Consider the following 26,520-nt stretch of genomic DNA (forward strand, 5'->3'; position numbering starts at 1 on the left):
ATATATATATATATATATATTATTATTATTATTATTATTATTATTTTATTTTTTTTATTTTTTTTATTTTTTAAGTAATTAAAAAATTACCTTCCTTTCATTTAAGTGTTCAGTGTTTGCTTATCTGTTTTGCAGCTTATAATACTGTCATCAAATGTGAAATGCAGAGGAGCTGGAACTTTGCAGGTCTGCTTAGGATTTCTTGTCCCTAGTAGACAACTGAACTGAAGTAGGCAACTGGACTTTAGTCCATGGAAATGCAAACTCAATGAGTAAGCTGACAGGTGGAGTTTGATTGGCCAAGCAGAAAGATAAAATGTAAATCATGGCTCTAACAACACTACAAAGACAAACACAAAAGAGTCCAGACAGCACTCAAGTCTACTGGTACATTCAGTGCAAAATATAATTTAAACACAGGACAAGACTGACTGACATACATATATTACAGCTATATACAAAAATGGACATATCATGGAACGCATGCAGGTTCACATTTTCACCAACTGTTTTCAAGTGATGGCTCTTTCATCAGCATCATATTACACGATCAGTGACCCACAAGGTTTACATAACAGCTGATGTATGAAAAGTATGGAACATTTTCTATTTTCTCATTTATTTATTTCCCCAATCCCATCCCATCCCACCCCTTATTAACAGCAACTTCTCATGCAAATTCAGATAATCTGGACTTCTTGTTTCACTAATTCCAGCATGCAATATCAAGCTATGACACAACGCCATCTAAGGGTCAAACTCAGGTACTGCTTCTTCGACCCTGCATGCAGTATTTTATCCAAAGATCAATTACATAGAGAAAGGAGCTGTTTTAAGACAAATCCATATCCAAGGATCTGAGCTTTGGCTATATCTGCATTTGTGTGGTGTGAATGCGTGATTTCCATGTATTGCTGAGTGTGTGTGTGTGTGTGTGTGTGTGTGTGTGAGAGGGCTTGTGGAGGGACCACAGACGGAAACGACATGTCTGTAAACGAGGGGTGCAACTTGTCACCCAAAAATGAGCAACTTTTCATCCATTATTTACGTGTTTAGCTTCTATCTGTAGTTACATTAAATGGACATTCCTGCACTGAGATTGCTCCATGTCATATTTCCAAAACACTTCATACCACGTGTGCAAGGGTGATACAGTTTGGCTTGCTACTCCCTACACATGCTAAATCGTGTTTTTTCTTTCACTTTTCTTTTCTTTTTCCATAGCAGAAGAAACTTGTTAATCTGTTTTTACTGGTTTAACCACTGGTTAAAACCCTGGTTTTAAATGACTCCAGTGGACTGCACACATCACCATGATATTAACTACAGCCAACTATACATTTTAATAAAGATGATTTCAAGGCCACTTTTTGTGTCTGTCACCACAGTTTAGAACAATAGGTCTCCTTATGATTAACTCTAAGAACAAATCTACCATTCCTGATACACAAATATCTGTTGCACACATTGCACATGGTGATCAGTGTTTATACATTCATAGTTTTTTTTTTTTTTTTTTTTTGTAACATTTGCGGGTTGCATAAAAGGTTGAGAGGTGGATTTAAAAAAAATTGTGCATTATATAAAGTACTGAGTGTTGGTGTTTGCTAGTTAACCAGCGACCAAAGTGAATTACTACATTTAAAGTCCCCTGGAACAGTCTGATAAATGTCTTGCTCAAGGGCACAAGAGGTGATAGAGGAACTCTAGTTCATGGGTCATTCTTTTCAGGGTTTGAACCTAGGACGTTCAGGTTGCTATTCTACAACCACTACATATGGTGCAAGGATCTCTATAAGAGAGTGTGCATGCTGTTTTGTTTTCATGGGTTCATTCTCTTAAAAGATGGCAAAAAGAATGAGTTTTCAGAACTGTAGCCAAGATCAATGTCATTTAGACCCTTCAAAACAAAGAACGCCAACCATAAGTCAAACCTCTGAAACCAAAAAATTCCTTTTTAACTGACATTATCTTTCCATGACAAAGACCTGCATCAGAAATCAATACAGCTTTGTTCATTTAAACCCTATAGATATAGTTTTGACTTTTAAAAAAGCAGCTCAGTCAAGAACAAAAGGCAAAGACCTAAAACCCAGATCAAAATGTACTGGTCTAAACCAATCTGAAGGCCAAAACTAGATAACAAAGATTCCAGCTCTGATTTCTGTGAATGTGTAAAGGCCCAGGTATACTTCATTTTCCACGTTCTGCTCCGTCTTCAGAGCCTTTCAATGTATACTCCTTTGGCCGCGAGTGCAAAAAGACACATTTGGCGCGTGCGCACTATCTAGTGGACTTTGTTTTCAAGCGATCAACTCGCACATGCGCTGTTGTACGCACACCGTCCGCGTGGACACTAAAATTGGGCTGCACGCGGACAGTGTGCGCGGACGTTTGCGGACCCTCCTGATGATGAAAATTACGTTATGCGGACAGTGCGCTAACTGTCGCAAAACGCGGACGGCCGAAGTATACTTTGGGCTTAAGTCTCTTTGTGTGAAGAATTGATTGCAGTTATCACAGGCTTTGAGTTCATACACTATAGAGCAGGAGTTGGCACATGCCCAATGAGTTATTTGATGGCATATATTCCAGTTCCGTAGACTTTGTCAAAAAGATTATGTAAGTGTCTGGTGACCAAGGTCGTAGTGAAGAGTGAGGGATGAAAATAAAGTCTGTATGGTGTGCCAAAAAAATAAATAAATCAGTAGCACTTTTGCTGTGATGGGAGCTCACTCCAGACCAAAGGTGCTGGTCTCCTCCACAGCAGTGAGCATCTTCTCGTAAAGCATGGAGAAAGAGGGGTAGGGAGGGAGATCCAGGCGGTTAAAGCAGGTGTGAGCCCTTTACAAACATATAAAGACAACATGGCATTAGCTGATTGAACATCGGTGTGGGATAACGTATAACGGTCACAGTAAGATGTGTGTGTCAGGCACTAAACATAAAAAGCTCAGAAATACCGTGGGAGGGAAGTCACTTTGCCCCATTTCTCCACACAGAATCGACGTGGGCCGTTACTGCCCCGCAGGGAGGCAAAGCCCTCATAGGGAACGCTGGAAGTGCCTGTAACAAACTGGAGGAAAGCAGAGCACATTTTGACTTGGCTAATTTCACTGATCTACCAGGAGAAGAGCTTTGGTTTAAATGGGAGCTCAGATAAGAATGACAGTTTTAGAGGTTTTGTTTTACACTGTATGAGCTCATTAATTGCAATTTGTATCAGTTCATGCATTCCCTGGGAGTCAAACCCCGAGCTTTGCTGTTGATAGCGACATGCTCTACTCTTTGAGCTACATTAGCTTCATGAGGTAATGTTTTTGAAAGTCTCTTGCTCATTATTGAACAGCATTTACTTGATATAGAATTTTTCTTCAACAGTCACTTTTGATCAATTTAATGCATCCTTGCTGAATAAAAGTATTCATCTCTTATATAAAAAATACATCATTTCTCATTTAAAAAAAATGACTGACACCAAACTTTTGAATGGTAGTGGATCTGACCCATGGTGATAGTGAGATCTGAGTGTACCTGAAGGAGTCGTAGTCTCTGTTCGTTATTGAAACGCTCCACTGCTGCCCAGAACCATCGAATCACTATGTGGTTGTCATGATAACCTTCAAAGGCAGAGATGAGAAAAAAAAGCTGTAACATTTTTACACATTCTGTCTGTGATATTCTTGCCTGGTGTGAAACAACACCTGAATTTTTTTCAGTAAAAAATACCTCCTCTGTATTCTGTATTGCTTCTCCAGTCGGATAAATCAATCTCCGCTGTTCCAGCAATGACCAGCTCCAGCTCTCGGGCATCAAACACTGAGACGAGTCGGACGTCCACCACCTGCACAATCACATGGTCTCAGATCAACCGAGTTAAACTAGAAGTCATTAATCTTGAAAGATTCAGACGACATCATACCTCATAGAATCCTCGCACAAGACTCTCGGTCTGCTGGGCCACACCTCTCTCAATCCTCCACTTCACCATGCGTTCAATGTACTCTTTCTTGTTCTTGTCTGACACAGCAATGCCAGACCCACCCGGCTTTAGCTCACGCTCTGTAATCTGACATAAAGAATCCTCCAGTTCACTCTAAGTTTATACAACTTTACAATGAATAGGCTAACTAACTAAAATAGATTTTGCATTTCTGATTTACATTTCTGATTGCTAGGGTGTTGCTAGCATTGTTTGGGTGATTGATAGGGCGTTGCTGAGGTGTTCTGAGCTGTTGCTAGGACGTTAGCTCATCCAAATACCCCACTCTCATGTGTTTATGATGTTCAGATTCAGATATTTTTAGGAATAATATTAGAACTAACAATAATGCTTTCCTTAGCAAACACCGCTAACAGTGGACCAGTGTGGTTATTAGAAATAATGGCCTTTAGAAATGAAATAAATAAATAAAGTTGTATTACTACTTAGTAACTGTACTAAAATGACTAAAACTGAAATAAAAATAAATCTAAATTTTTTTTTTAAATGACAATAGCACATACAATTACTAAAACTTAAATGAAAGCTGAAAATATCAAAATAAAAATGCAAAAATATTATTGCAATAAATAAATATTAAAAATATTATTATTATAAATATATTGTTGATGACAGGTTACTCTTGCTAGAATTTAGGACTTTTCTAGATACAGACTAGTGATCAAATATTTACCATCAAATATTGAGAGATCAGCTAAATCCCATTTTAGCACTCTAAATATACTGATGCCAAACACACACACACACACACACACACACACACACGTTGTGTTGGGTGTTCTCATGTTTTATGGGGACACTCCATAGACATAATAATTTTTGTAATGTAGAAACTGTATATTCTATCCCCTAACCCTAAACACCACAGAAAACTTTCTGCATTTTAACATTTTCAAAAAACGTCACTTAGTGTGATTTATAATCTGTTTTTCTCTTGGGGACCAAAAAATGTAGGGTTTACCTGAACCACACAAACACACACAAACAAACATGAGCCATTCGGACCTGTCCAAACACTTCCTCATTGACAGTAAAGGTGAGGTCCAGCATATCCTCAATGTCATTGTCTTTCATCCACTGCAGACTCTGATGAAACTCCTCATCCAGAAACTCTAGATCGCTCAAATCACATGGGCTACAAAGAGAAATACATTACATATAATGTGACAGAATTATACAACAATTATACAAAGTCTGGAGTAGCTCAATCAAGAAAAAGAGAAAGCTGTAATACAGTTCAAGAAGCAAATATGAATCATCCTTCAGTGCTCAATGTAAAGACTCACATGCGAAGAAGGCCTTTGTAGAAGGGTCGGGTGAAGAACGCATCCAACAGGTACTGATGAATTAGAGCAAGACCAAGAATGCGCCCGCTGAACCGGAACCTAAGAAACACAACATAAGTCTAAAAATGCCCTTTGGACATTGATTGAGAATGAAATCTATCTATCCATCCATCCATCCATCGGCTGATTACCACTCATGATGGTTGTCCACAAAGGCTGACATGGGGCTGATCTGCACAGTGTAAGTGTCATTAGCTGAGTATTCAAATAGTCCATAGTATGGGTTAAACAGCTCTCGGGAAACCAGGAAGAAGAACTCTCTGGATGGACCACTATAGTCCAATCTGAAGAAGAAAAAAAACATGTATATTTAATACACTAATCATTTCAAATCAATGCACACATATATGTAATAATACAGTGATGTGGTTTAAAGTACAAAATGTAAAACGACAGAACTAAAGGAGCATCTTCATTTGAAGTAAGTTTGCCATTTACAATGAGATGAAAACACTTGTTGTAATGTAGAGATTTCACATGATCTCAATAATATACAGGTCAAATTAATTAGAAACATATTTCACTTTGATAGAAAATATGTACACCAACCCTTCTTCTCCAACAAAGCTGACATAAAGCCTGCTCCTCTGGAGGTCTTTGCGGGAATAACACATGATCTGATTGAAAGCGTCTTCCAGCAGGTGATCTCTTCTAATTATTAACCTAGACAGTGATGGAAACCATATCAGGACACAAAGATTCTAGAGAAGGACAGATACTGACACATAATCATAACAAAAGTGCCTCCATATTTTGTATTAGTGCTGACAGTTTGCCTTGACATTGTGACGCACCATATTGTTTTGTCTAAAGATCTAAAACAAATTCAAGTGAGTTTTAAAATATACAATTTTTATTTCTTGGTAGAAGTTTTTACTTCTTTTTACTTAAGGTTTTACTTATTTTAAATATTATACCCAGCTAACAAAAATATGTTCTAAGAATGTTTTGCTAACGTTCCCATTAAGTTATAAAAAGGTCATTTTTGAACGTTCTCTGAACATTTAAAACATCCTTTTTTTTCTTTTTTTTTTACATATAAAGTAGTTTGGAAACATTACAATTTTAAATGTTTTTGAAAGAAGTCTCTTATGCTCATCAAGGCTACATTTATTTAATAAAAAAAATACAGTAAAAACAGTAATATTGTGAAATAATATTACAAATTAAAATAACTATTTTCTATTTGAATATATTTCAAAAAGCAATGTATTCCTAATTCCTGTAATGCAAAGCTGAATTTTCAGCATCATCACTCAGTGTCACATCATCCATCAGAAATCATTCAAATATGCTGATTTGTTGCTCAAGAAACATTTATTATTATTATTATTATTATTATTATTATTATTATTACCAATGCTGAAAACATGTGCTGCTTAAAGGAGAACTCCGGTCAATTTTAACATTGAGCTCATTTTTTTGTACATTTGGAGTGCTGTCAATACAGAGAACAACGACAAAAATCGGTGTTGCCTACACCGTGTTATCCTCTTTTTAAAATTTGCACCCTGTTGACTTCAATGGGGCAAGTTTTAAACCTGCTTTTAGCCTCTTAACATCCTTGATGTGTCCAGAAAATGTGAGTGATTCCTTCAGAGTGAACACGAGTGAATCTGACTGCAGTAGATGTGAAAGATATGTATAAAAATGATGTTATTTAAGCCAGTGCAAATACCTGTGTTTACATCCTGTTTTCGGTTGAAGTCCAAAGTAGTCGATTGCTGAGTTCACGCGCATAGGTTTAGTTACCTATGATCACGCGCGTGAACTCGGCAATCGACTACTTTGGACTTCCACCAAAAACAGGATGTAAACACAGGTATTTGCGCTGGCTTAAATAACATCATTTTTATACATATCTTTCACATCTACTGCAGTCAGATTCACTCGTGTTCACTCTGAAGGAATCACTCACATTTTCTGGGCACTTGTAATGACACATCAAGGATGTTAGGAGGCTAAAAGCAGGTTTAAAACTTGCCCCATTGAAGTCAACAGGGTGCAAATTTTAAAAATAGAATAACTCGGTGTAGGCAACACCGATTTTTGTCGTTGTTCTCTGTATTGACAGCACTCCAAATGTACAAAAAAATGAGCTCAATGTTAAAATTGACCGGAGTTCTCCTTTAACATTCTGAAGGATCCTGTGACACTGAAGATTAATGATGCTGAAGTAAATTACATTTATTTATTATACATTTTAAATTGTAATAATATTTCACAAGATTCCTTTTTTTTTACTGTATTTTTGATTAATGAATGCAGCCTTGGTGAACATAAAGAGATTTCTTTGAAAAACATTTTGACAGGTACTGTATTTTAAAACCTTTTCTCTTGGTTATGCAAACATTAAGGGAACATTCCATTTTATCATTTTGCAAACATTATAGAAACATTTCAGGTTGTTAATTAGACAGGATTTCAATGCTTTCAACCAACCACTGAACAGCACACACGAGATTAGAGATAGAATAAGAAGTGAACATTAGCTGCTTGTTGAATAGAAGAGAGAATAGTAGAGAATTATGTCTATTTCCTCAAATTTTTTTTTAAAGATGGAACTTACTTCACTTTTCCCGGCCCCTGCCCGTAACCCTTGGTCTCCAATTTGCGGTAGAAGTTTCTTAGCTTGGCCTCAAAATCACGCTTGTAGGGTGCAGGGGCTCGAGCATTGGCCCGTGGAGTTCCTATGAGCAAGAGAAGATGTGAATAACTGGAACGAAAGCTGAGATGAAACAAACTTGGCAAATCTAGTACCCAAAATGCAAGGCTCTTCCAACATTTAAAAGCATATATTATAACCAGAATAACATAACATGCGTGATCAGGTAAACATTCAAATTAGTCCACAGGGTCTTCCACTTCTCATTATTTAATCTTGTAATGGAGGACACAAGGCAGGAAAAAGGGGGGGAAAGGAAATCATTTATTTAGATGCGAGTCCAGGTCATGTGACCTCTCACCAGGGGAGCTCTGTGGGGAGGCATGACAGTAGCTGGAGAGCAGTAAGGCATTGGGCGGCACATATGACATCACTTCCTCTTCAAACAGGCTGCAAGGAGAGAGGGCCAAGTAACAGGTATGTGTATTCTAACCTGAGCTAGGTGTACAAAGTCAGGCCATCATAAAATATGTACACCGCTTTTTTTTTTCTTAAACATATACACTACCATTCAAAAGTTTGGGGTCTGAACATATGTTTAATAATTTTGAAATCAAGGCTCACCAATGAAGCATTTATTTAATCAAAAATACAGTACATAACAAAAAATATTATTACAATTTAAAATCACAGTTTTCTATTTGAACGCATTCCTGTGATACCCTGGTAATCCAGAGTTCTCACGAGAGCACAAGTTGAATTTGCTCAGCGAGATACTCTGGTGTCCAGTAATGATGCTCATTAAATATGCCCCTCGATCTGAGCTGCACCAATCACATCGGGTTATCTGATATAGGCGGGCCAGAGGCGGGATGACGACAGCGCTGTGACGTCGAAGTCATTAGTAAACATTGCAAGATGGCTATGGATGAATACCAGTTGTTTGAACGGCTTTGGCCGCTACAATGAACGAGTTAGACTTGGCCTTTTATCTAAAACAGGAACAGAAGACGCCGCTCGAATCGTTCCTTTGCAAGTAGGGCGTTTTTGCTGTTTTGCCGACCAGATATGGTAAGAGTCTAATCTACCAGTTAGCTCCTGGTAGCTTATGGGGTTTATTGTTGTGATTGGTCGTAGTGTTATCCAATTGCGTGCAGTGAGATTTTCAAATGCATGCTTGGTGCCGCCCCTCGAGCTGAGCGATTTTCATTAGTCGACGCCAGACCATTAACCTTTTAGATTTAGGCCTGGATTTCCAGGCTATTCCTGTGATGCAAAGCTTAATTTCCAGAATCATTACACCAGTCTTCAGTGTCACATGATCCTTCAGAAATCATTCTAATATGCTGATTTGGTGCTCAAGAAATTGTTCTTACTATTATCAATGTTGAAAATAATTTTGCTGCTTAATATTTTTGTGGAAACTATGATACTTTTTTCCAGGATTCTTTTATGAATAGAAAGATCAAAAGAGCAGCATTTATTTTAAATATAAATCTTTCACAACAATATAACTTAAGTGTCTTTTCTGTAACTTTTGATCAATTTTTTTGAATGGTAGTGTACATACACACTCAAATGCATGCGTATCTCAGGCAAAGGGAAACAGGCAGGCACACGGTTAGCTGTAATTAAACATGTTGCAAAAGGTGCTCACACTAACCTGAGCAACATAACCAGGTCTGCATCACTAGACAGACGGGTCAACGCAGCTGGCCCCTCATTGCGGATGAATTGGACCTTCTCTCTGAACCAACCATAAAACATATGAAAAACTTTAGCTATTGTAGCATGAAATTATAAATAACTACAGCACAATCTCTCAAAGGTGCAGTACGAAATGCTGGGCTCTCTGTTGCCATCTGTGGATGAAACATAAAACTGCAGAAATATGTACCTAAGGGAGTGGTTTCTCACGAGCTCTGGCTGCCTTTCTTGCAGAATCTCAAAAATGTTGGGTTGTCGCAGAAAGGCGACAATCTTCTCATTATAAGCTGTAAAAACACAGATGTGTAATGTGTCTGTTCTCATGTGAAGATATGTCAGTGTGTGCACACTGTGTAAACGTGAGCGCACACACTCACCCACAGGCACCATGTCCTGGTACTGACTGTTTCTTGATGACCGGCCCTGGACAGGAGGACTTGGAGAGCGAGAGTCATCTGCTACCTGAAACATCAGAGGAGGTTTCACAATTTCATAGTGTATTTTCCTAATGACAGTGCCCCCATTTGAGTTTATTAGATGTTAAGAAAACAATAGATAGCACGTTAAAAACACGTGCAGGAGCAATGAGATGGGCAGAGATACCCAGTGCGAATGGAGAAAAATAGAAACAACTAACAAAATGACAAAACATTCTTTTCTTTATCTCTTCATTTTACTCTACACTATCGTTCAAAAGTTTGGGTTTGGGAATGTTTTTGAAAGAAGTATCTTATGCTCACCAAGTCTGTATTTATTTGATCAAAAACACGTGACAGCGTCCTAGCTTAATAATAGTATGCATTTATTTTTAAAGAAAAATCACACTGATCCCAAACTTTTGAATGGAAGTGTATGTGGTTAGTGCACAATGTATTACTGAAATATGTACCATATTTACCTCTCCTGCACTGTGGCTGCGTTGGCGGGACAGGTGCTGTCGGTGAACCAACAGGCCGCTGGACCGGGAGTTCTGTAAGGGCAGCCGCGGGTCAATAAACGTTGTGGCACGACAGTTATGATCCACAAAGAAGGCCTGTGATGCATAAACACATAAACAGGCTTTGAGCAAACAGCTGTCCATGAAACATACAAAACTAATGGGCCCTTAAGAAAAAATAAGACAAGCATCTGTTCATTGATTCCTATCAGAAACACTAACTGGGCATCAAGAAGACAACCAGACAGTCCTACATGAACATACTAACTCAGATTTCAGTTTCTGTCTGTACAGTTTGTTCTGTCACACTACTGTTATGCAGGTCTAAGGCCCCTAATATAGAACAAAAGCAAAATTACAGAAGGAGAAATCACACACACACACACACCTTTCCAGTTTGGTCATGTTTCATCTCCCAGCCCCGTGGAAGCTCCAGCTGCTTGTTGGAGAACAGATTGAGGAAGTTTACCAGGTCCCGGTTGTGCTGGTAGCGCTCGAAGTGTTGGGCGTCCCGTCGAACTTTACTGATCATGTGCTTCAGACACGTGTTACTAGTGAACATGCGATAGGCACTCTGAAAGGGAAATGAAGAGATCAAATCAGGAAATGTGTCAAAATTATTGCACGCCTCTCTGAATATTTCATTCTGATTGGATACTTGACCATTATCTGTCGCAAAATGCCACTGCTAATTTCATAGCAATTTAGAATAGCAAATTGGCAACATTTTGCGACTCAAAACACAGCTACTGAATACAGTAAAAATGATCTGAGAGGACTTCTGTATTTGAAAATAAACAGTGAGCATAAAACCTTTGCTAGATGTCTAGAAGCTCAGGAGTCCCCATTTAAAGCAATAAGATGAAAACATTGCTCAGAAAAACTATGTAAGAGACACAAAGACATGGGTGAGACAGATCTTGAAATAGAGGAAGACATTTTACAATGTAGCTAAATATGTTTGCTAACTAGTCCCGAAAAAACGTACTTGGTTTACACATTAATAATAATAATAATATAAATTAAAATTGTAATAGTGCTGCAGCATCCGTCTTGTTGCTAGGCAGTGTTATGTTCTAATAGACTATTTTGCTTAGCACAAGCTTTAAGCAAATCTACAAGTAATATCATCATTAAGATAATTTCAATTCAAAATTAAATATTTCATGTCCATGTATTTATTTGGTAAGTAGCCATGCAATAAGCTGGATAATGTTGAGTCCATCGTCATTACTTTTTTTAAAAAAAAAGGTTTTGCACTTGGGTTTGTTTTGTACAGAGCCACGCATTTGACACAGGAAAGAAAAAATATATATTGAGGCCAAAAATTAAGAATTTGCTCCAATGACTTATTATTATTTTATTCAATCGTTTTAGTTAACTATAGTTACTAATTAATTCCCTCTGTTTAATTTAGTTATATCTAAAATGAGAGAATATTTGGCCACAATCTTGTTTTTTCCCCCACATGTAATGTGCAGGGCTCTGTAGTTTTGTAATAACGCCCGGCTATACATTATCAATGACTTGGTTTCAGGTGTGCGTGTAAGCACTGATATCTGTGTCTCTGTGTGCTTTAGCTCACAGGATTAGAATGCAGAACAGAGAAGAAGTCTGGACTGGAGAGGAACTTTGCACCAGGAGACTGAAGCAGCAAAGCCAGACGAGAACGTGAGCTGGCTTGACCCATAAAGCCGTCCCGCCGGTATTCTACATGAGAACAGACACATCAAAGACTGAACAACAACCTCTCATTCTGCCCAGCCTCAGTCATCTTACATTCATCTCAGCATAGCATTCATTCACTTTCCCAGACACTATCATCTGTAGTTCTTACTTTGATTGACAGCTTACCAGAGATGGAGTGAGACAGCAGGTCTGTTTCTTCAGGAGGAGGATCATCCACTCTCGGTTCCTCAGACCTTTCGTTGGTCATTGTCCTACGAATACTCTGATACCTGCCAGAAAGAAAATACAGCAATCACATTTTCGGTAATGCATTAACCCTCCTACTGTCAGTGCCGGATTAACCATTAGGGCAACTGGTCACTTGCCCAGGGGCACATGACATCTAAGGGGCCCTGGAGGAAAATACACAGAAATTTAATAAATTTATCAAACACTTTACAGTCTTCACTGCATAAAGTGCATCTACGCGGGTTCACGCAGACTTTCCTCCCTCCCCGCTGAACGCCAGCGATTACTAATTCGTGAAATGCACTCCCGCTGGTTGAGCGCGGTAAAGTTCGTTTTAGGTTCGATATTAGCCGGACATTTGTTCTATAGGGTCGGTAGTCTAACAAAGATATCAATAGCAAGATTAGTTTTAACATTATGTGAAGATTGTATGTCGACATGATGAAAATATTCATTCAAAATCATTTGTGCATTAATGCTGCATAATTATACCTGGGAATGCTTTGACGCGTTTCCACAGCGCACAATGCTTAGGGAACGTCTGCCAATTCCACCAACTGCGCTAAACGTAGTCTATAATTCGTATTATTTAAAATTACTTTTAACATTTAAAAACAGACGTTTTCAAATTCCAAAGCTTGCAGAAGGTTCCTAATGGCAATACTGATTTATAGGCTACAGCTTTCCTGGTACCCTTGAGTGAATTAACTTGTCTAAGAAAATGATTCATAAAACGTATAAATATCAGTTGAGCCTATGTTTACTTTTGTCACTGACACAGACGAAAATTAAAAGACTAAGTTCAGCTTTAGGAGGGGAAGAAATAGGCCAGGATAAGAAGACTGAGAGAAAAATAAATATGAAGATGAGGAGAGAGCAAGTATTGACAAATAATCTAATGACAAGGTTTTAAAGCTAGCCTATTTCTTATAATTTTTTGGCCTTCAAAGTCCTAAATTGCACATATGTAGATCAGAGAAATCCAAATTTTCTCGGGGGAGCATGCCCCCAAACCCCCCTAACTACGGGGGGCCTTGAGTCTGGTTGCCCAGGGCACAGGAAATTGTTAATCCGGCCCTGCCTACTGTATAGTGTATACACCTTTCATATTCCAGGGTCAGTTTTGATCCAGTGGAACGTGAGCTTATAAAACAGTTTTGAATGTGCAAAATTGTTATCATTTAAATTGTTATATTTCTTCTTATTATTTTTTTTCAATATTCATGAGCTCTAACCTGCGGTTGAGTTGCTCCATCTGCTGTATGGAGCTGGAGCGGGTCAGACCCTGTGGGGCAGGTGGGCCAGTGGGTCTCTGCCACGTGGTGGTGCGGTTCACATGATCCACAAAGAAGATACGGCCATGGCTGTCAATACGAGCCTCCCAGTCTGAGAAAAGAAAGGTGGGAAATGAAAATGGAGAGTAGGATGTGAAGGTGCCTGATTGAGTCATCAAGCCTAAATGACATAATTTGGCGAAATTGTCAATTCAAACAAACACACATAAGCAAAGTATCTACAGACACAACAGAAAAAGCACATGCGAAAGTACAGAAACACATACACACACTCACTGGGAGGTAAGGGCTCGTCCACACGCTGGTATCTGTGGACGTCTTGTCTTACAGATGGCAGGGAACTAACACGCTGGTCTCCGTTTATCTGAGGGACACCTGCGCAACATTTTACATACAGAATCAGGATGTATTTCCAAACTCATATTTGATTCATTTTCCATTTAAAATTAATTGTCAAGTGAAGGCCAGCTCAATGATTCTGTGAATACCTGATTCTGATTCAGTCTCGGTAACGAAGGTCTCAGAATCCCCAGATTCTCCGTCACCTGATGGCATTAACTCCTCCTCTTCCTCGTCCTCCTGTGACACACCTGCTGTTGCCTCCAGGCTCCACCTTCTGGACATTGTGTCCTCGGTCACGTCTTCACATTCCTCCTCCTCATTGGCTGATGGTTCTGGTTTTGGAGTGTCCCTCACTTGCTCATTAGTTGGGTGGGTTTCTTCAGCAGTCTCAGCAACTTCATAAGTTGTGGGTGGATCATCTGAAAGATCTTCTCCCCCTGGGTCAATGGCTGCTTCTGCCCCCTGTTCTGCCTCCTATAAAGATCAAGTTCATAGAGAACGATAACCTTCACCTCTCTGCTTTTATTAGCATCAAACATTTCAGGTCTAGTGCAAGAGCCAGTTGGATTGATGATGTAACACTCATTATTTTTCCCTACCTATTAATTTAATCATAAATACATACAGTATAATACAATACAATAATACAATGTGCAATACAAAGCAGGTCGTAGATTTCTATTCATATGATTTTTAATTTTTGAATTTAGATTTTTAGGGCATATATAAAAAATATCAGGTGATTAAACAGTCCTGAAATCATAAAACAATACTCATTTATCAAAAATAAATACTCCTTAATAGAATGACATTTCTGAAAAGCAAACTATATTATGGAGTTTGTCACAATCTTTTATTATTATTTCTTAAAAGTCATGTGGTGCCACCAACATAGAGAAAAACGCAGAAAAAAATATTAGGGAATTTGTCCTTTTTATGACAAGGCAAGTGGAGCAACTTGTGGAGCAATTTATAAGATAGATATATTTATTTTAAAATACACATTCATGGTGTAAATAAATATGTTATTACTTTTTACTTCATGATTACAGAGCATGACAGTTGTGGAGTCTTTAAACTGATTTTTTTTCTTGAACATAGTATAAGTGTTTCAACATGAACACAAAGACTACACTTCTAACAACAAGTGCAATTTTATTATTATTTATGCACTATCATAGTATGTGCTTTTGTCATTTTTATTCGTTTTTTTAATGTTTATAATTTGATTTGTTTCAGTTTTAGTAATTTTAAATTTCATCTATTTATATTTCATATTTTATCAATTTATATTTTATTTTTGAATGAAGACAATTTTATTAGTTTTAGTTAAATGACAACACTGTTTTAAACTAGATTTGTAAAAGATCTGGACGCTCTTATACTGTATGTCATTGACCCACTTAAATTGCAAATTTTCCTTTCAGGTAATCTTCAACTGACCTGAGAAGCAGATGTAGGGACCGGGCAGCAGTCAGATGCCATAGAAGAAATATCAACTTCAGTTGCCAGCTCTTCACTGGGTGCCAGTCCCTCTTCCTCCTCCTCTGCCTCCACTTCCTCTTCCTCTTGCCTCTCCATCAAACTGGCAGTTTCCACCTCAGGGGTGACTGAACTCGGCATGACCTCAGGCTCAGGAGGCACCTCTGCTCCTATATTCAGAGTCTCTATTTCAGACTCCAGCCCAGCCTCTTCTGGAGGTTCCTCTACAGATCCTTCACTTGCAGGTTGTGTAATCGGTGGTTTTGGAGGTGTTTGTTGAGTCCTTGAAACACCATTAAATGTTGGATGCGTGACTTCCGTAACAGTGGACCTCTCTTCATCTTCATCAGAGTCAATGTGCAGCATAGCGCTGAGGCGTGTGTGTGTGGGAAAGCTGGATCGCAGTTTGGGAGAAGCTGCCCCAAAAGGCCTATCGCCCGGGCCCTTAGGGGCCTCAATGGAATCAAGCTGCTCACTGAAGGAACCCTGGAGCAGGTCTGGAGAAGAAGGGGCCTCATCATCTAGGGTGGCTCCATACATTTCGGTGTCTGGGGAAGGTATGCTGCTGCCTTCCCCATTTCTATGGGAACCCAGGGAGCCGGTGGGTGAAGGGCCTGCTGATGGGACCTGGAGAGGACGGGGCAGCTCTTCATCATCTGAAGGGGTTCCAGGAGCTCCATTGAGGGCTGTTGCCCCCAGAATCGTCTCATGGGAAACATCTATGAGAGGTGGGTAGGTACAAGTTATTTCAAAACCATTTGAAATTAGTAGCTATAAGCTGAGCCAGACTAAATGTGTTTATATGTGATCTCACCATCTTGGCCTATAGATGTGATATCCACTTTAAAGTGCATTTGACCGCTCACATGATCAGTGGGCAAACGGTGACATAGAGAGAAGCTCAGAGATTGGTTCCTGTAGCCATATAAACATGTATTAACTGACACACATACACAACCATTCAAAAGTTTGGGGTCAGTAAGATTTGTTTAATGTTTTTGAAAGAAGTCTCTTGTGCTCATTATTTATTTGATCAAAAATACAGTACAAAAGTAATAAAATAGTAGAAAATATGTAATGAAAAGTAATGAAATATTATTACAATTTGTTATATTTTAAAATATAATTTAATATGAATTTTCAGCATCATTACTCCAGTCTTCGGTGTCACATGATCCTTCAGAAATCATTCTAATATGCTGATTTGGTGCTCAAGAAACATTTATTTTTATTATCAATGTTGAAAATAGTTATTTATTTGAAAGATAAATCTTTTGTAACATTATTAATGGCTTTACTGTCACTATTGATCAATTTAATGCATCATTGCTGAATAAAAGTAATAATTTCTTTAAAAAAAATCTTACTAACCCCAAAGTTTTAAACGGTAGCGTATTACTGATCACACATTGTGGTGTGGTGACGATCAGATGAGACATAGCCATGACACTCACCCTGATGCATGTCTCTCCAGCAGCATCTGCACCGGAATGTTCAACTGACCAAGGAAGCGTTTAATAATTGGTCGACTTTTAGCAAACTTGTCTTTAATCTCAATCACTAATACGTCTGTCATAAGAGCCACAAAAGTGTGTTTCTACATGGAAAAGCAAAGAGAAAATTGGAAAACAAACACATCATCAACTGTTTCAGTTCATGACTGTGAACATGTTTGTATTTTCACAGTCTGCATTACAGAATTTGTGCCTCTTTAAACGTGCGTGCATGTGTGTGTGTGTGTGTGTGTGTGTGTGTGTGTGTGTGTGTGTGTGTGTGTGTGTGTGTGTGTGTGTGTGTGTGTGTGTGTGTGTGTGTGTGTGTGTGTGTGTGTGTGTGTGTGTGTGTGTGTGTGTGTGTGTCACCTCTCCATTCCACACAGGATTAGTAGTGTTAGTTGTAATGCCGGATCGTCTCTCTTGGCCATGATGGGAAAAGGTCGGAAAGCAACTTCTCTTGCCTGGATGAATGCTCATCTTCAAATAAGGGTCTGGGTTAAAAAACATCCCCTTCTTCAGCCCCACAGCCCGGATATCTAAAAACAAACAACAGTCTAATTAGTAATAAAAAAAACGCATGGATAAATCTATGGAGTAGGATAACGTCACAAGTCATGACATTTAGTTGAATCCTCTATACACACCTGATAGGGTGAAGCTGACCAATTTTCGACTGCTTTCTGAAGCTTGTTGTCCTTCATCTTGACCATCGACCTAGAAGATATCGTCGACATATATGAGTGGCTACAGACACCTAGCCTTCTTCTGAACATAGACTTACAGTGATAAATAATAAGTATCTTAATATTTTAATATTCATAATTTCTCACTGTGGTCATCCTACACAGGTTACTTGACACAGAAAACAGGAATACACTGTCCAAGTGTGATTATCTGGCTCAAGTGTGTTTCAATAGAGTTCAAACTCTACAGGAAGGCAGGTGTCGAGGAAAGAGCTCCCATATGTACATGACTGATTTCTCTACATCCATCCAACACGACATGATAAATGCCCTGCACTTATGGGAACTGAGAAATATCCGACCTCCAAACATACATGATGTGAGGCTGCAGTCAAAGAGCCATTCAGCACTTAGCACCTCATAGACTGTGTAACCTTTACCAATCATAGTCTGACGTGAACAAGACAGCCAGTAGTACTGTTTATAATATCATCTGCTAGTAAACATGTTCAATATTTCACAGATATTGTGAGCCAGTAAAGAGGGTATAATTACGACAATTGTTTTTTAATTAAAAACAGTGAAAAATATATATGTTTGAAATAAAAAACTACCAAATACTCGGTAAGATTTTAGAATATGCTCACCTCGGCTGCATTTATTTGATCAAAATAACTTATAAAAACACTAAAAATAACTAACAATACTAACTAATATATTAGCGCCCAAACTAACGGGCATGCTGCAGTTTTGTCACTTTAAATGCTCCAGCTCTTTAAAGCAGGATGGATTCTGATTGGCTGTCTTGTTTTTATAATTTATTAGTTGGAAAAAAATAGTTTTGAAAGTGATTCCAACAATATTGTTACCATTATCGTTAGAATTGTGGTGTGGACTATTCTTTTAGAATGATTTTTAGAACGATATATTTATCATTTTCGCTATAGTTATTGTCCTTGGTGTGAACGGGCCTTAAAATAGTAATATTGTGAAACTCTTTTCTATTGTATTTTTTAAAAAATATATAGATTCTTTGATGAATATAAAGTTCAAAGGAACATAATATTTTGTAACATTATAAATACATTTTCTATCATTTGTATCAATTTAGTGCATCATTGTTGAATAGAGCATTAATTTCTTTAAAAAAAAAAAAAAAAAAAAAAATCTTACTGACCCAAACATTTGAATGGTAATGTTCCATGCTGTGTTCATGTCATGTTTATAATGGTATAATGCATTGTATAATGCAAATTATCTATGTAAAACCACAGCACATTGTGTTGTTTACCTCATCCCCCAATGCAATGTGCTTGACCTTCCATTTCCAGTAATGAATCACCAGAAGTGTTTTATTATATCTTGTATGATTTATTATTTGATCAGACTAACAACTGTTTTACACTAAATTGGATTGAAAAGCCAAGCACTTTACCACACCATGCGTTTTTGTGAGCTATAATGCTGTCTATTTACATAGGAATAATATCTGCTGTTGACACACACACAAACACACACACGCACGCACGCACACACACTGACCGAGGCTCTGGGGTTCTTGACTGTGATGCAGGGAGTTGTGGCTCTCAGCGCACCACTGACTCCATGGTAGTATTTAAAACAGATCCTTGTCTCAGCTAGAAGAGATAACCAGAAGAGTGCCAGCATATCAAATCTGCCCAGCATATTTGTAGAGTCAGCATGATATTTTATAACAAAAAGAAAATTACATTTCATATTTATAACCGTAGGAATTTCTAACATGTCTGAGCATCAAGAATGTAAAACAAGTGCATGCCATTACAAAAGTATGTACCTCTACTTTTGTCTAACCTCCTGGTCCATGAAATATTTTAGAACATCAAGTTGTGTCACTCACCTTCAAGGAAGTACGACCCTGCTTCCAGCCTCCAGACAATCTGACCACACTGTGTACCGTTAACCCCACGGTTCTTGCAGTCCCACATGTTTGATGGACAGGTCTCATCTGAAAAAAGTTTCCAACAGTTTATAGAATCTGCTTTGGGCATTTTTAGGTGGCAAATGGGTGGCACAGACAGGAGGTAGAATAAACCAAATTAGCAGAACAGTGCCCCACAAGGATGACAAGTTTTACATGAAGAAAATAATCTACAGTGGCTCTGTAAATTACATTGCACAGCATTAGTCATCTACTAATGAACAAGTGGGAGAGATTACATTGAGGCCATTACTGAATGTTTGCTTAGTCGTTGAAACCTAGAGCCCCCTAGAGATAAGACCCTTGTGCAGGTAAAGTTTTGCTGGCTGGCCTTCAAGTCGATGGTTAGTGGCTTTGTGCCCAGATGTATCGCTTTGCTCCGGTCTCATATTTTTACATGACAGTGAGAATTGTGATCTTAGTGTTTGAGGATGAGGACTGAAGGGCACAGAGGGTGATTGGATCTGTCTGCCATCATCTAGTAAACATACCTAACAGCATGTCTGGTAGAGTCCTGCTGTTTTTAATTTAAAGTCTACTTGTACTATATTGTATTTCTCTGTTGTAGTCTGTACTTTTGTGAGCAATTTTTAAACTTTGCATCACACCATAACAAAGTTATTAAAGGGTTAGTTCACCCAAAAATGAAATTTCTGTTATTAATTATTGACCCTCATGTCGTTCCAAACCCGTAAGACCTTTGTTCATCTTCGAAACACAAATGAAGATGTTTGCCTTCTGATCAACACATAGACTGCAGCGTTATGAATTTCATAACCTTAATGTTAGCGACGAGAATACTTTTTGTGCAGAGTTTTATTTTGATTATTTAAAAATGTATTAATAATTTTTATTAACTGGTTCCCAGTATGTGTGCTGGCCTGACAAAACATCACTGGAGGTGTTGTTTGTTGCCCCTTTTGAGTTATGTAGCATCATGTGTTGTTAACATCTTTAAATATGTGGCTTTTGAGTGTCACCCTCATGTGCATGATAAAAGGACCCCAAATCTTGTTTTGAAAACCATCTGCATGTTACTACTCCTTTTGAGACTACAAACCCACAGCTTGGCACATTATCATAGCATCGAAATAAATATATTAAAAACTGATAAATTCATGACTAAATAAAATGAGGACTTCGATATCTAAACATGACAACTATTAGTATTATAAAACTATTAGTTAATTGCACATAAAAGTTTTTATTTGTGTAAGGTAGGGCAAACAGACTGGTTCATATCAGCAAAACCCAGAACTACTGGAATTTAGATGCTAGTCACAATAACACCAAGCCTTACCTATGTGGTACAGGCCAATCCAGTCTGTGGCATCCACCTCTTCCTTGATATCCCATGAGATGACCAAGTTCTGGCCCCGGCACATAGTGAACTCTAAAGTAGAAGCTGTGAGTGAGGATCGCCCTTGAGAACTGACCAGGTCTGTATCACTGTTGGCTCTGAGGAGTCCAACTCCAGCCTGCTCGGCCCCGCCACGCTCGGCTAAGCTCCGAAGGTTGTCCGGGCTGAGTGTGTGCCGCACATTTGGGCTCCGTCTACGACCTGCAGACTCCCGTGTGGCCAGGTGATCCCGCCCCTGAGGCGCCATGCCTGACGCCGGGTTGGAGCGGGGCCTGGACGGGAGAACTGCTGTGGCGAGAGAGGGGCGAATGGTGGCAACTGTGTGGAAGCACGTCTATGGACTGGATGTGTTTGAAAGGAAAAGGCCGGAATGATCGAGAACCTTGACCTGAATCCTGGATCAGACCTGGCCTGAACTGTAATTGTCTGGACATATAGGTCAAGGACCAGATAGGAACTCTTCTGGCCTGTCGTCTGTTAGAACACTTGGCTATGATAATGGCTATTGACCTTAACGATTTGAGAATAAGGTGTTTAATTAATCTTTAATGAATCTAAAAGAGCTCAGTTATTTCAATTGATTGGCCAATGGGTTCCAGCTAGCAAACACAATCCTCCTTGGCTTCTAAGAGAATATTGTCAAAACAATCTAATATTGTTATCGATAAACACACAATGAAGAAGATGAAAATTATTTTAATTCAAATATCTTAGAGTCTTTAGAAGCTAACAAATAAGTGTGAGGAATAGGAAAGTGATGTGGGAAATGGTAAGGAAAATGACAGAGAGACAGAGAGAGGAACAAAGAAAGAGAAATGTCAGTAAAGAGAAAGCTTTTACAGTCCTACACAGTTTCATATGTACAGTCATTAATATTAAAGACATAAGTTTCATGAACCTTAAGTAAACATAACTTGCTACATTTTGATAACTGAAATGATAACACTTTCAGTTCAGTATTCAGGCCGATTCAGAGAGTTAATTCCAGTGTTATTTTTGTATTATGTATTTATTATTATATATTTATAGTATTTTTAATATTTTTAATTAGCTCATATTTTTATATTTTCAGTTTTCATTTTAATTTCTACAACCAAATTTAGGTTCTATATTGCTTTAATTTATCAGCCAATGAACATTTCTAATTTTCTTTTTAAAAAAATGTCATCTAATATTTATTTTGTATTTTATTACAGCTTTATTTCAATTAAGTTAACAATAACAGCACAGGTTAATTCAGTGAAGGATTCATCAAAATTTCAGCAACACCTGAATTCAACAGAGCAGTTCATAGGAGTCATTTGTTCATAAATTGAAGTTTGAATTGATGTGTTCCCCATACAACGATATAACTCGCTTATTAACCATAGTACGATGCACCAATGAAGACACTAACCAAATAATGGTCTAGACATCATGCAGTTTTGAATTTTTTATTAAAGTGTGCCCCACAAATACACTCTCTTATGATCATTTGACAGGTCTTCAGTTCCAAAGGCACCTCCGGTAAAAATAGGACCAGTGGGAGGATTAGTGGATGTCATTTCTTTGCACTCAGCAGCATCTTTGGTTTTTTAAAACATTCCAGCTCAGCCATCCTCCTTATACCTCATAAATCACTGACATGGGCAACTGGGAAAATGTGTGTCATAAAACCTTTCCAGATTTCAAAATAGTGTTAGTAAAAAGACTAATAAAATTGATGAAAGGAGTTTTTTTTTTTTTTTTTTTTAGCATTATAATAGTATCTATTGTAGAAACTAAACAATATATTTCTGCTGGTTATACAAACATTCAAACTCCACACTCTCTAACATCTAATGTGAACTTATTTATTCACCAATTCTGACCAAACATGAAGAATTCCAAAAGTATCCCACATATAATGTGGATCACTGCATTGTGCGTGCAATACGTGCAGTGGCCGTTTGCCACATTTTGAATTAGAAGTCTTACACTGCAGAATGACAATGTATTGCATGTCTGAAAAATGCTTGAGCGAGCGTGCATGTGTGTATGAGCGAATTACAGGAGGTGATGTCAGCACTGAGAGTTTCTGCAGTGTTTGCATGCGGATGACACCTAATCTTACAGTCCATTAAATAGTAAATGAGGTCTGTGTTCACCTATGCATGAATGCAGTGTTTGCTATCACTACAGGAACCCCTCTGTGCAATATAGCGGAGGTTACTGCAGTCTTTGCTACTTGACATAACGGGCACCTTGGGGAGCTGGCACAGAGAATGGCACAGGAGCGTTACTGTTCCACTCTCTATATTGCAAACACATTCACACACACAAGCATGCAACTGCACACTACTGCCAGTGTAACAGACCTTGTCTTGCATCTTGCAAGCATTTAAGGCACAATTCATTACTGAACAGAAGTCTGTTCGGGCTCATCACCGAAGTCCCAGCTTCTTCTGGAAAGATTGATAAACATTTTCTTCTATGGATCAGTAGTTTTTAACAAATACCTATTATGTATTATTCCGAAGGCTTTTTTTATGTTTTATTTTTATTTTTTTCCCTAAGTGGTTTCTTGCAAATGGTTGCAGGGAATAAAAGGCAATGAACTAAAGGGGTCTTTCTCATTTGTCACAGATAATGTTCAAATACAGTCAAACATTCACTCTGCCACCTCCTGCATCTGAAAATGTGATGCAGCATTGTGAATGTAGAATGACAGGGGGAGTACTGCAGCATCAGTAATAAAGATATCAAAATCAGCGAGCAAATTATGCAGCTGCTTTCAGAGGGTTTACTTTTTAAGGGATATCTATAGGTTTTTTTCTTTTTTTCTTTTCTTTTTTTCACACACATATTCTTGTACAAGTACTCCAGCACATTTAGCTATATGCCAATTATGTAAGATATTTTTAAATATAGCTTATTTATGTCATATATATATATATATAACCCAAATATAACTCAATATAATAACCCAAATACCGCCGACGACGGTACGCCTGTCGCCTGATAGCCTACTGATCTCAAAAGAAAAATCGAGATCGGCGTTCTGTTGCTATGGTTACCTCCTCACGCGACCGCGAATTCAGTTATGGTTTATTTGCTATAAAGACACACTTACTAACTTGAATAACTTTTAAAGCTACTAAAAATCAGATTGAAACCTAGCCTATATGCCGTTTAATTTTATGCAAAAAGAACACGTTTTAAGACAATTGCACTGGATCAGGGAAGGAGGAATTTCCGTGTCACCTGAATCGTCATTCCAATTTAATTTCATTACCGATCTGTTTATTTATCGATGTAAATTTGAACATTGGTCTAGCTACTGTATCGAATGAAACATGAAAAAAAAGTGTAATAAATAGGCTAAATGACATAAATAGCCTAATGTGTAATATATTTGTATTACTCAGCAGAAGTGTGTATTACGTCATTTGAGTTCTGTGCGATACAACCTATTTAACGTTATCACATAAAGGTGTTATTATCATGAATTAATCTGCAGGTGAAGCCCAACGCGCACAAGCTCCACAGAGCCGTGACTGTTTCCTCACGACGGCATGCAGCAGCGCTATCGGATAACACGGGGAATTCCCTTCGTCATGTATTCACACATCATGATCTGCAGATATTCAGCGATGCTGCATTAACGCAACCGCTCATCAGCAGACATGTATTTCTAAACCACCGATTCAGCCCCGCTAATGCACCTTAATGACATCTAGAAATATATTTCCGCGCTAAAATGCGTGATATGCAAAATAAACTCAACCACAAGATGCAGTGGTGCGTTAGAACTGCTGAATCATAAAACATTTTCTGTTAAAATGTCGGTTGCATAGCCTACAGCATGCATCAAAACACCGTACATGATTGTGTAACCGCGTACCTGCGCATCAACGCGATGTGTCCATGGAAACGCCAACATAATCCGAGGCGCAAAGGCGAGTAACGTGCGTTAATAATACTATTTTATAGCTATTTTCTCAGCTTCGCCTTGACAGCGAGGCGTCGATCCATTCAGGGCCTCTTCATCCAATGAAGCGAGATTTTGTCGCTTTCCCGAACCAGGAATCACGACTGTGGGGACAGTTCCCTTCTGCACAGGTTGACAGATGAGCTATACCATCCTGGATAACAGCCCGATCTGTCTGATCCTGAAGATCTGTGTAATTAGGCTATAGCAGAAAACGGCGTTCGGTTTCCCTGTGGTCGTGACCACCCGGCTCGGTCCGTCTTCAGCGCATGCAGTGGTGGTAATAAAGCAGTTATAAGGCGCCCCAGAGCTGGAGGCAGTGAGAGTGGCGAATACATCTGTCCTGCAGACACACAGGAGCTCTGGGACAAATAACAGGCTAAAGGTTACAACCGTCTTCAGATTACATTTGTATGGATTGATCAATCCAGACCTTATGCAGTTAGTTTGAAGAATAATGCAGATGTAAAAGAATTGTGTTTGTGTGTATGTGTCTATCCCAGGGAAAAAATAAAAATAAATAAATAAATAAATATATATCTAACACACACACACACACACAACACATTTAATGCATACACATTAAAGAAACAAACTGAAATAAAAAATACTTACTTTCAAACATGTTCTTTTTTCTGTGTAAGACTGTGCATCCGGCATTTACGAATTCAATTGCACTTTGCAATAGGGTTCAACTGGTTAATGCATGCAATAACAATAATATTTTGAATTGTACTGAACTGAATGAATACTAATATTACTATAATGCACATTAGTTAATTGTAAATGCATTCTGAATAAACATTTAACAATGAGCAATAGTATTTATTAACATTAACAAAGATTAATAAATGGTAATTATTACAATTTGTTTGCTTTAATAATGCTAATAAATTATTATTTTTAAAAAATATGCATTCTTTAAACGTTGGACAAAACTCATGAAAATATGTTCTGTCAGGGTTGAAAGCTCTGGTATGGAGCATTAGAGACACATTTTCATTCCATAAATCTTCTGTTGGATGTAGCACACTTGACTCTGTTCTGTTGAGGACAGCATTTGTATTCATATCCTGTACTTTATTCTGAACACTCAAAGACCCTCTCACTTGATCTCACTCCAAACTCGTGTGTTCACATTAATTCTGTGCCGTAAATGAGCTGTATGGGCCAAATGATTTACGTATTTATGAATGGAGAGGTGGACCGTTCAGTGAAGCGGAACGGTGCATCAGATATTAGAAGACATTGTGATTAAATAATTATCTGTCTTTCAACTGAGATGAAAGAAAACTTCAACCTCTCCGTCTAAACCCAGTCAAATGGTGTTTTGGCAGCTGCAGTGGCCAAATCTCAGCAGGACTAACAGCCATCTGTTTGGCTGAGGAAAAAATGCAAAATATCAGTAAATGTGACTAATTAGCAGGAATTAAAAGGG

At 38.2% G+C, this 26,520-nt stretch overlaps 1 protein-coding gene across 2 annotated transcripts; it reads right to left on the reverse strand.

The window, feature by feature from the left end:
• Positions 1 to 207: 207 nt before the first annotated feature.
• Positions 208 to 25,498, reverse strand: hecw2a (HECT, C2 and WW domain containing E3 ubiquitin protein ligase 2a). Of its 2 annotated transcripts, none has more exons than XM_079881273.1 (30): positions 24,996 to 25,498; positions 21,074 to 21,859; positions 19,693 to 19,800; positions 19,356 to 19,450; positions 17,775 to 17,844; positions 17,497 to 17,666; positions 17,089 to 17,231; positions 16,449 to 16,549; positions 15,596 to 16,353; positions 14,299 to 14,626; positions 14,081 to 14,185; positions 13,751 to 13,901; positions 12,453 to 12,556; positions 12,184 to 12,308; positions 10,987 to 11,172; positions 10,560 to 10,694; positions 10,039 to 10,123; positions 9,852 to 9,948; positions 9,618 to 9,701; positions 8,316 to 8,404; positions 7,919 to 8,039; positions 5,899 to 6,012; positions 5,481 to 5,633; positions 5,290 to 5,388; positions 5,009 to 5,138; positions 3,923 to 4,069; positions 3,730 to 3,844; positions 3,535 to 3,620; positions 2,964 to 3,076; positions 208 to 2,844 (listed from the first exon to the last, which is right to left on the reverse strand). In XM_079881273.1, exons 2-30 carry the CDS (start codon positions 21,378 to 21,380, stop codon positions 2,733 to 2,735), a joined length of 4,431 nt encoding a protein of 1,476 aa, XP_079737399.1. In that variant the 5' UTR covers positions 21,381 to 21,859; positions 24,996 to 25,498; the 3' UTR covers positions 208 to 2,732. The 2 variants fall into 2 exon arrangements, with proteins under 2 accessions (XP_079737399.1, XP_079737400.1); XM_079881274.1 differs by having other exon boundaries at positions 209 to 2,844; positions 14,087 to 14,185.
• Between the last annotated feature and the right edge of the window lie 1,022 nt (positions 25,499 to 26,520).

This window comes from Squalius cephalus, assembly GCF_949319135.1.
Source record: "Squalius cephalus genome assembly, chromosome: 9".
Lineage (NCBI taxonomy): Eukaryota > Metazoa > Chordata > Actinopteri > Cypriniformes > Leuciscidae > Squalius > Squalius cephalus.

What these genes read in the sequence shown, in the direction of transcription:
- hecw2a (XM_079881273.1), bottom strand. Translation starts at nt 21,380, where the DNA reads ATGGCGCCTCAGGGGCGGGATCACCTGGCCACACGGGAGTCTGCAGGT. An exon ending in CTGGAGAGACATGCATCAGG is followed by an intron (nt 16,550 to 17,088) that starts GTGAGTGTCATG and finishes ATATGGCTACAG; the next exon opens with GAACCAATCTCTGAGCTTCT. An exon ending in CCAGGACATGGTGCCTGTGG is followed by an intron (nt 9,949 to 10,038) that starts GTGAGTGTGTGC and finishes GTGTTTTTACAG; the next exon opens with CTTATAATGAGAAGATTGTC.